Raw genomic sequence first — 10,710 nt, forward strand, 5'->3', positions numbered from 1 at the left:
CCTGGCGAACACAAAGGTCCCGGATATCCGACCACGTCACCAGATATATCGCCGTCGTCTCCAAATAATTGAAAACGAAGAAGATGCAAGCTAAATTTACCTGCTCAATGTCGGCATCGGTCAGACGAGGACCATGTACTCAGCTGTATTGGCCCCTATTCCCACTTTTTCCTTGGTTTGATGCTAATAATCATCGCGTAAGCTGCTCAGCCGCATATTACGACGCTACCTACTTAAATTTCCAGGTTGTTGACTTCAAGCCAACCGACCGAGCTGCTATCCTAACTGCATCTCCGGTTGAGGGTAATTGAGCTGGTTTATTTTTGGTCGGATTCTTGGCGCGAGCCCGATGCCCGGATGATCACCGAGCACAGCCGTCGGACTCCGACTCCAGAACCCAACTACGACGTCTTGATTGACTTAACCACATCGAGGCCAAGTGAGGAAGAGAAAGGGTCAGGTGCAAGGCCCCAGCTTCGGTAGATGAACTTTGAGGTGGGAGAAGGCGAACACGGGGGAAGAGTAGGAGTAAGCTTATTGGGCTAAGAGAAAGAAAGCGGCTTGGGTAAGATATTGTTTATTGGCACTAAGGTATTGTTCGCAAGATGATGGAAATGTGAGAGAAATTCGGAAGGGCTTTGCTCTAACGAATGGTAAACAAAGAACTTGTCTAGATTATAATGTTGTCGTTGGGCGGTGGTAATGGGGTTGATGAACATTGTTCAGACTTGACTCCGCTGTCAATTAGATACCTGGAACAAAAGCAGCATCGTATATATATCTATAATGTACCTATTTACCATGACCTCCTGAGAGGTCATGCCAATCCATATTACCGGACTACGTGTTATATCTTGATAGTGTATTTCATTTGAAGATGTGTCTCGAGATCTACGTCCATTGCACCACCCCCGAGCACGACACCCGTCGTCAAAGCATTATAAATCCTATCACGGGCTACACAGTTTACAGCCCGTGGCAGGAACCAGATAGTAAGATATGCGACTATCCTCATATCGCAGAGCAAATTGATATGAATCAGTATTGTCCTTGGCACCCTGGATGCTGCCGTCTTGAGCGTCATCACTGGTGCTGGTCGGATAATTGTAGTATATGGACCAAGTATCACCACTTTGTCGACGAAGAAAATGGTGAGACTAAGGACATCTCATTTCTAAATATATACAGGGGGCATAATCCAACCCATCTGTATATTGCGGGGTGGCTATTCAAAGCCGGCGCCGAGCTGTGGTTCTCTTATCACCATCTGATAAATTTGCCCATCAGTATAGAAGGATCCTCCTCGTACGCTGCCGGGCTGGCAAATGCCGAGTGGTTGCGTACGCGACTACATGAAATTGCTATTAAAGCGAAGGATTGCCTTGCCCAGTTCGCTATACTCTATGATCTGAATTCCGGGCCCGGCGCGCTTCCCCCTCGTCCCGGCGCCGAGGCAGACCCGAGGCGCAACGAATATGTGTCGAAGTTCTTGGGTCTGCGAGTCGCGGATAGTAGATGGTCTCTCGACACCAGTACGGTCTCGTGGCCACATAACACACCGTTGTGGGACAAGTTTTGTGCCGGAATCCTCCCGATGGACGACGATCCATACGTTGTTCCGTGGATCGCAGGGGCAAGCAGAGTCGGATCGGACCCGGACGCGGTGTTCTCTACGGCCCTAAATTTAAATGGTGCTTTGCTACCGAAACAGAACCCCCCTGAGATGATATATAATCCTGGTATGCCATATATCTATCCTATGTCTCCTTCACACGTAGTACCTCCCGAGAAACAACTAGAAGCTCTTCTGGATGATAATCCCACAGATACGTTTTTTACACCTCCATCTACACCCACTCCATCTACACCCACTCCCTCTACATCTACGCTCCTTAAACCTACGTTCCCTACAAACACTCTCCCTATGGACACCCTCTTGTCGCCCTATTCACCTAAACGCCCTACTACCACGCCTGTATCTCCCCCAACAACTCCTACGCCGGAGGCAAATATAAGCACCAGCCCTATACCCGACAGCGCTGAAGTTGAAGTTGAGCTGGACGAAGAAGACAACGTACACGATGTTGAGGCCTTAGTAGGCCACCATCCTCCCCACGCCGCACGTCCCGCCGTAAAATGGTACAAGGTTCGCTGGGAAGGAGACTGGGAAAATGATAAAGAGACATGGGAGCGTGTCGCTGATATTTCTACTCAGCTTGTTGACGCATACTGGGAGAAGCTCAATGCGGAAACCCCACGATACAATTTGCGAAGTAGAAAGTCATCGTAAGTAGATGGCCCGTATAGCATACCACCGAGTTGAGTCTTGATGGTCCAGTCGGGGTCGTACACTTGGTCTTACTAGGGATCATACATTTAACCTGGGACTTTGCTTGAAATTAGGGTATGTCTTGGCCTGCGCTCTAGTTAGCAAATAGGACACCTTCTGTAGATGATCGTAATGAATAATAAGTATTTACCCGCCACTATCTAGATTCATAGATATTGATGTGATAATTGACCAAATTCATAATACATGCGCCAATCACTTAGGCGGCATTGGTATTGACCCCCCTTCCCCCTTATTTACTTCCCCACTTGTATAAAAGGGGCCATCGACTTGTTTATTAGCGTGCGAAATACCCTCTTCTGCCGACCGAACTTGCTATATTCTATCGTCTATAGCGTTTCCGGAAGATACCCTCTCTGTAGACGGTTCTCGATACGGTAGAGATGACGGCGACGGCGAATACCTACGCCTCGACTCTAAATCGTTCTTTCGACGTGGGCTCGGCTCCTAATCGTGTGGCACTGGACAGTATTCGGGGTTTAAATGTTCAGGTAATAAATCCCATTCGTCAAATGGGTCGAAGTAGTCGTAAGTTTGGCAATCCATGTCGAGTTGGACAGACTTTTTAATGCTTTTTGTCTTATCGTCTAATGTTGGCTTAGGTCGTATTCTTGCCTTAACCACGAAGTTCTGTTCTGGAAATTTCAAAGACACAGTATCTGTAGCTTGTTTCAACGCCTCCTCTGCTTCATCTAATATGTCCGTCATCTCCGGAAACTCGTTTTTCACGTACATTGATAACGCGAAGAAGTTATTGAACGTAGAAACGCATAAAACCAGCTCCATATCCGCAATATCTACGAGTATAAGCATTCGAAAACTGCGCTTAGCCATCGTTAGATGATTGAAGTCGCGATATATATCTTCATAATCTAATATCCTAGAGGGCGTGTATGATCCATCTGGATACTCGTATAGCTCTCGTAAACGTACGGCATACGTGGCGTGAAAGGTGAAGCGATATCCTGATTTTAGTAAGTCTTTAGGGGTACCGGAATACTCTTCAACCTGTCGTACATATAGCCGCTTCCTGGGGATTAACTCCCAGAGATCAGTCTTAGAAACCTCGTCGTGCCAGGGGGCTAACTCGTGGGCGTCCACACGAACGTAGGATTCCTCGCTTTCGCGTAGCAAGATGACTGCTACGGCTTTATTATCTATCGTGGACTGACAATTCAACGGTGCAAGATAGCGCATCGGTCGCGCACCCTTTGCGACATCCGGCCCAATATACCTCCATATGTCAATGGTCATACCAAGTCCTTTGTTGGTCATCGCATACTCAGCCCGCTGCTCATCTATGAGAAACGGCTCGTAGTGAGCAGATCTAGAAAAGCAAATAGGGGATGTAGCTAGCATTCCACAGAGAACATCTTGGTACTCCGGAGATGTTCTCTTTCCTAAGAGATTTTCCCTGTTGAGTTATCTGGCTAGGGGATACTACTCTTTGGCGCGCTGACTTACCTCGCCACGCAAAAATCGTTTCGTCATCCGAGACCCTCAAAATCTCCTGCTGCAGACGGATGAACGCCTTTTCCTCTTCGCCGTAGAGCAAAGGCATATTTATGCCAAATAAACCGAGCAAGCAGTAGGCTTGGTCTTCGATACGAGTGGTCTGCCGGCCTGCGGCCCAGGACATCTTGGTGGCAATACTGCAGTCTCTAAAATGGGCCATCTGATACGCAGAGATGCCCGTGATCGTCTCAATCGTCGAGGAAAGAAACGAACGCGAGCCTATTTCCCGCCAGCTGCTGTCTAGGAATATGAGATACGAGGGCGCTAGAAGTTCTTGCAACGTCCAACCTCGAGTAAACCAGCGTGACCTCGCAAGTGTTCCTGGCTCGTCACCTTTCCGAACTCTCCAGACGTCACTCAAGAAGGCGTAGCAGATAGCCGCGCGTTGGTACCATGCGAACATGGAGTTGATGGCTTCCGATAACTCGGCGCTGCTAGTTTTGTCGATGCAGCAGGTATCGATCCAAACGTATTTCCATCCTTCCTTTAAGCACTTTCGACAGCAATTCAGAATCTTATCCCAGCCAGCCTTAGTTCGATCTTTGTCCAGAGTGAGGTCTTGCAGTGTTACTTCGTCGTCGAGCCAAGTATGCGATAATATCGCATACTCAGGGGGCGAGCCTTGGAATTCTTCAAGGGTAATAGAAGACGTATTGAGCAATCGCATTATTAAGTTGGTTTGCTGTAGATATCTATGGCCAACCCGAGTAGTGTAAAGTTCACTTTGTATAACGCTGACGCGAGATTGAAAGGGGACCACGTTACCACCAGCCCCAACCCGAAACTGTAGATCTCGACCTCTCTTGGCATTTTCTGTCCTACCCCTATGCATATTATTATTGCATATGTGAAAATGAACAAGCTCCCGTATCCGTACTATAACAGTATACCTGTTACTAGGTAACTATCGATAATATTTGAGCATCTTCTCCGAATAGCGAAAATCACTTCATAGCTTTGAAATACTAGTATGTAGTGATAGAGACGATACTCTAGCACGTATCTTGACATGAATATGGGGGGAAGTTATCAACTTACCGTAGTTGTTTGCTAGTATAACTTATTCTCCTTCCTCATGTTGCCACCAAGGTTCCAAGAAGTTGCTTCTACTACGATTTGGCCATAGGTGGACTAGGTATAAGAGAATCTGTATCTTTCCTTCGCCCTTAATTACAGTAATAGGAGCTCTCTTAGTTCAAACTAGCTCCTATAGGTGCGAAAACATTAGGTGATAAGTCGTATGGTTTGGTTGCAACGCATTTTAGGCTATCCGCTTAATGTGGTTGAAGAAACATCCAATCTCGGAAAGACTACATCTCGGCTCCGCTACCAGAGTTCATAATGAGCTCAGCTTCCGGCCATAAAATTGATGATCGTCGCTCTAGGGGTTTCCAACTGGTCTAAACCTTACTCATGCATCGCATTTAAGACGGCCTTACATATTCGGAGCAATGAGAGGATTCACCTTAACCATTTTCCCCTTGTGGTGGGCTGCTGGGGTTATTGCTGCTCCTACGCGAGTGCAAGCTGCACCTCCGGCTGAATTCACACCGAACACGAGGGTTGGCCCCGGAGGAAACAGATACAAGGACTCGCCGCATTTTCGCGTCTATGATGCGACAAGCGATTCTGTCGCGAACGCCGTACTGCAGACTCTTGAGTCAGCCTACGACTGTTTCGTAACTGGTCAAGGATGGAGGTCGACGGGCCTCTCATTCAATCAAGACGATGATAACGGCCCCTGGTACAAGATGAATGTCTACGACGTTGCGGATTTAGGGGCTAATACTGCTGCCAATACCGGAACCGATAGCGCCACTGGCCTAAGTTTCCTAAATGTCGTTACGCAATGGATGAGTACGCCTTCGATTACTGTTCACGAGTTCGGGCATGCTCTCACATATGCTGAGAGATACTGGATTGACCAGGGCCGGACGGGGGCATGGTGGGAGACGGTCGCCAACTTCGTCGCCGACACGTTTATAACTTCTTCGATTTGTGCAGACTCGAGGGCGCGCTATAATCAACCAAGTGGCGACACTCTCATGAATCTCAAGAAAGTTATAAGCGATTCTTTCCAAGTAATCGTGGATGGGTCAAGCGGTACCGGAAACTATTACGAAGCATGGCCATTCCTGACTTACATTACGAATAATCCAGACAACTACGCCGGTCTGGGGATGGCGAATTTTCCGAACGTATGGAGGAAATACAAGAGGAACAGCAATGAGACCCCTCTACATGTTTTGGATCAGCTCGCATCGCCTACAAAAATCCAGACGATTGTCGGTCGCTACTGGGCTAGAATGGCGTATGTCGACCTCGGACACGAAAAGGCCAGGGCTCTATTCGAGAGGCAGAGGAAAGAGTTCAACTACGCGAATTTGGATTCCCAGGGCAATGGGAGGTATCGAGTTAAAGCAGCTCGGCAGCCGCGTTATATGGGCGCCAACATCATCCCCTTGAAGGCAACTGGATCGTCGATTAGTATCATTGTTACTGCTACGGCACCATATACAGCAACTCTGGCGGTAAAAGGTTCCAATGGAGCTGCTAGGTATATCGAGGTGGTAGATAACAAGGTGCAAGCAAATTTGGCTAGCGGGGAGGAGGCTACTCTCGTGGTTGCGAACACACCGAATACGCTCTATCTGTATGATCCTTTCTCACTCACTAGCGACGTAAGTCGGGGTTTGGACTACCAGTTACAAATCACAGGCGCAGGTGTCTAGATTTAAAAAGTTACTATGGTGATCTTGTCCCGTTTTATGTTGGAGTGTTCACCCACAATTTAATAGTTTGGAAATCGAGGTTAGGATACCTATATGACAATTCAGTCATTCTATAGTCTTCAATGCTACTGGCTATATGAATTGATAGCAAGTCGATACAATATAGTAGGCTCTCGTAGGTAGGATTCAGCATTTCGAATTCTCTCTTATTTGATTGGTTGCGCTGATTTTTCTTCAGGGGTAGTTTCTAACCCCTGTTGAATTTTTATGGAAGAAAGTACCTAGCTAAGAACAAGGAGACTTCATCAGACTTCTATTAGTTATTAGTAATATTTAACTAGGTATTTAATATCTCTTATAAGTTTACCTATAGAACAAACTTAGTTAAACTGCTGTGGAAGGGTAAAACCTACTTTATTATTGGCTAGGTAGCTATGTATCGGATGAGCTGATGAGCTGATGATCTGATACAAGAAGTACCATGGTCAAGGTAAAATATTACAGGTCATAAAATCAGTAATACCTAAATTTCCCTAACGAGAATACCACGCAATGCAGACCTCTTGGGGGCTACACAAGCTGAATGCCCGGGGTTTCAGGTTATGATGCTGATAGGAATGAATAATGATCTCCAGCTGAACTCATCCATATGACCATAAAATATCAACCAAAACGCGTCAAAAATGGATTCATGTACTACATGCCGCAACCTGGAACCTTTACCAGGACTTTCTGGAGGTTTCATAACCGGTGGCACGGGTCATGAGCTAGAGAGCTCAGCGCCCACTTGTCAGCTTTGCTCGATTCTTTGGGAAGGCCTGGAAGCCTTCTGCCTAGTGAGCCCGGGGACAGTTCAGTGGATCGTGTTGCGTCAGGAAGAAGGTCCATTCCGCCTTCAGTATAAGCAGTCACCCGAAGACAAAGCATGGGTAGGCCTTCATTACTATACTAAAGACGGTATGTATATTCTTAGCTACCTACCTCTTAGGTATCGAACGACTTGTGAAGAGGGTGTCCATATTAGCTAAACAATATCAGCGCACGACCCGTTATCAGGTACTTTCAAACCGAGCAGCGACCTTGAGCCGAATACCGCATCTGAGAAGTACCTTTCACAAATGAAAAGTTGGGTTACCCATTGCAACGACAAGCATGATATCTGTAGAAGCCGCCTGAGCGACTATCTTCCCACCAGAGTGCTAGATGTGTCGCGAGATCAAGACTATGCCTTCGTATATGAGCCGGTCAAGACCGATAAGGGCCCTTATACAGCTCTGAGCCATTGCTGGGGAGGCATTGTCCCCTCTATGACGACGGCCGAAACGCTAGGTAAAAATAAAGAGGGGATATCGATCGAGTCGTTACCAAGGACATTCCAGGATGCGATATATATTACACGACAGCTTCAATGTCGCTATCTTTGGATCGATTCTCTTTGTATTATCCAAGATAGCCTGGAAGACTGGATAAACGAAGCCTCACATATGGCAGACGTGTACGGTAATTCGTATGTCACTATCGCAGCAACCGCATCAGCCGACAGTAGTGGTGGCTTATTCTATCGACATGACATACTAGATGCTCGACACACTACCGAACGACGTCTTACAACAGGCCTGCCTACCACCGTGAATGTGCGCCCAGCACTGGAACATACACCATACTTTGCCAACACCCATTACGGCCTAGATTCCTCGACACGAGCGCCTTTGCTCGAACGATCTTGGTGTTTCCAGGGTGGGTTGATATAGCCCCCTTTTTCTTTAAGAATACTCATAGTTAACAATAAACGCAGAGTATCTTCTATCCCCACGCGTATTGTCATTTACGCAGTGGGAGATACTTTGGGTATGCCTCTCCAAGCGGTGCTGCAACTGCGGGGAGTATACTGAGAACACGCGTGAAGTTGTCTCCTCGAGTGATCTAAAGGCCAGATTTGACACCCAGCTTCGCGGTGGCTCGTTGAAGGCCTTATACCGACTATGGGAAGATATAATGGAAGCTTATCTACTTAAGGGAATAACATACGACACAGACAGATTGCCTGCCTTGGCGGGAATAGCGCAACCATTCTACGAAAGGGGTCTCGGCCGATATGTGAATGGTTTATGGGAGACAACCTTACTTTCCGATCTATTTTGGGAAGCTAGTGCATCGTTTGGCACGAATTATAGTATTATTTCGAAACGTAATACTAGTAAAGAGGTTCCATCGTGGTCATGGGTATCAGTGTCCGGATCATTTCGATACGCACCCAGCACACGTGTACTTGAGGGTATTGAAATACTTCATATCTCATACGACCCAGAAATATCTAGGCCTCTTGCGAAGATCTGTGCTAAGAATATAACCATTCGAGGGTTATTATACCGGGCCCGTGCCTGGGTTCCATTCGACTATCAGAAGAACATACTCGACCCTCGGCGGCGGATTCAAGCCGCAGAGACTCAAGAGAAGAATTGGTATGTTGACGTAACGTCGGAACTAACTTGTGATGCCGAGAGTCCAATGGATGTTTATATTCTTCGCGGTACAAAGGGCCCAGGACTGGTCCTTCGTCTTGTCGAAGGGACGGAGTCTATATATCGGAGGCTAGGTATGATAGATCGGTTTCCGCCTGGATTAATTGAGCAGGAGCCTACGATCATTCAATTAGTATAATGACGCGAGTAGTCATTCAGCAAATAATATAGCGCCAAATACTGAGAACAAGTATGGCGGGACTCTTTGGCATAAAAGATACGCGAGACTTTGAATGAAGTTCCTATATAATAGCGAGAGTTTCCAGAAATTCAGAGTGCATAGGTATACAAAGAAAACCAACATCAGATCCATTCGTATGGGCCAGGTATTCGCCACTAGGCACAGCCTAGGAAACTACCTAAGGTAGATATATCGTTCAAATTCGTCCAGTCGGCGCGTGGGATTGTTCTATAGCGACCTTATCGTGTAAATTTGGACTTGTTACTATCTTACGCGGGACTAGATGATGTTGATTGGTGGGCAGAACACCCGCCCGACCGGCAATATGGCTAGAATGATGATATATTAAACAGTGACTTCAGAGCGGCACTTCATGCCGGCGGCATTATACTATTAATAGAACGGATTTCCCATGTATACCTTGTTCTCAAGACTTACCCAAAGCTTATTTGATCTCAATATCTCTATAGTAACCAGCAACAAATTATAGTTAAAATATAATAAAATTCAACTTTGGTTCTCACCCGAGAGAATCTCCACCTAGACTTCAACAGTTCAAGATGCGACCGCATTGGAGTTTCGTACTTGCGAGCGCTAGCGTTATTTTACCAGGTGTCTCTGCTCTACTTCGCTTTTCGTGTTCCCAGCTTGTCGTTGAACGACTCGACCCCTTAGTCAACCCCGGCGTTGTCGGATCACCACATCTTCATCAGGTTATCGGCGGAGTACGTATACATACCTGACATAATTTAAGCTGGTAGTTATAGGGGCCTAATCTAACAAATCGAAATCTGTAGAATGCCTTTAAGCCATCGATGGATCCAAAGATTATGGATATCCCCAGCACGGCTACTTGCACGACTTGCACCTTTGCCGAGGACTTTTCCAATTATTGGACTGCAGTCATGTTCTTCCGCGCACGAAATGGGACGTATAAGCGTGTCCCGCAAAAGGGTAATGTTTACTTTGAAGAGTCGAACGGCGGTGGTATGACGATTTACTACATACCGAGTTACCAGAACACAACTGTTACCGCATTCAAACCTGTAAGTTATACCAATTGGCCTTATACTTGACGTCTGTATCGTGACTTATTTTTACAAGGGATTCCGGATGATTACTGGCAACCCTGCGATACGCACCGAAGAAGAGGCAATGAAATTCCGCCAGCTCACATAGTAAGTCTTTTACCTTTTACACACGTGTCGAGTCTTAGCACATGCAAATTAAATCGCCTTTACTACGAGATTTTATGAAAAAAAAAAAAAAAAAAAAAAAAAAAAAAAAAAAACCATAAAAAAAAAAAAAAACACCAGCAAAAAAAAAAAAATGACGGGGCCAAAATAGAATAAAGAAAAGCCAAAAGAGCCAAGCCCTGGGGGTATAATGGGGAACATAAGGTTTGCGACG

General features: G+C 46.3%; 5 protein-coding genes across 5 annotated transcripts; 4 read left to right on the forward strand and 1 right to left on the reverse strand.

The window, feature by feature from the left end:
• Positions 1-877: 877 nt before the first annotated feature.
• F5Y00DRAFT_267164 (uncharacterized protein) lies at positions 878-2,290 on the forward strand (the record flags this gene model as incomplete). Its single annotated transcript, XM_048012041.1, has 1 exon — positions 878-2,290. The coding sequence occupies one exon, from the start codon at positions 878-880 to the stop codon at positions 2,288-2,290; it is 1,413 nt and encodes a 470-aa protein (XP_047859776.1).
• A 1,387-nt stretch (positions 2,291-3,677) lies between these two features.
• F5Y00DRAFT_256504 (HET-domain-containing protein) lies at positions 3,678-4,532 on the reverse strand (the record flags this gene model as incomplete). The annotated part of the gene is made up of 1 exon (XM_048010419.1): positions 3,678-4,532. The coding sequence occupies one exon, from the start codon at positions 4,530-4,532 to the stop codon at positions 3,678-3,680; it is 855 nt and encodes a 284-aa protein (XP_047859777.1).
• A 784-nt stretch (positions 4,533-5,316) lies between these two features.
• On the forward strand, positions 5,317-6,597 carry F5Y00DRAFT_256505 (uncharacterized protein; the record flags this gene model as incomplete). The annotated part of the gene is made up of 1 exon (XM_048010420.1): positions 5,317-6,597. One exon carries the CDS (start codon positions 5,317-5,319, stop codon positions 6,595-6,597), a length of 1,281 nt encoding a protein of 426 aa, XP_047859778.1.
• A 683-nt stretch (positions 6,598-7,280) lies between these two features.
• Positions 7,281-9,258, forward strand: F5Y00DRAFT_274812 (HET-domain-containing protein; the record flags this gene model as incomplete). Its single annotated transcript, XM_048013423.1, has 3 exons — positions 7,281-7,554; positions 7,636-8,334; positions 8,393-9,258. 3 exons carry the CDS (start codon positions 7,281-7,283, stop codon positions 9,256-9,258), a joined length of 1,839 nt encoding a protein of 612 aa, XP_047859779.1.
• Positions 9,259-9,860: 602 nt separating this feature from the next.
• F5Y00DRAFT_267168 (uncharacterized protein) lies at positions 9,861-10,479 on the forward strand (the record flags this gene model as incomplete). The annotated part of the gene is made up of 3 exons (XM_048012042.1): positions 9,861-10,025; positions 10,098-10,346; positions 10,405-10,479. The coding sequence occupies 3 exons, from the start codon at positions 9,861-9,863 to the stop codon at positions 10,477-10,479; spliced, it is 489 nt and encodes a 162-aa protein (XP_047859780.1).
• Between the last annotated feature and the right edge of the window lie 231 nt (positions 10,480-10,710).

This window comes from Daldinia vernicosa, assembly GCF_022497035.1.
Source record: "Daldinia vernicosa strain CBS 139.73 unplaced genomic scaffold F5Y00scaffold_99, whole genome shotgun sequence".
NCBI classification, from domain to species: Eukaryota; Fungi; Ascomycota; class Sordariomycetes; order Xylariales; family Hypoxylaceae; genus Daldinia; species Daldinia vernicosa.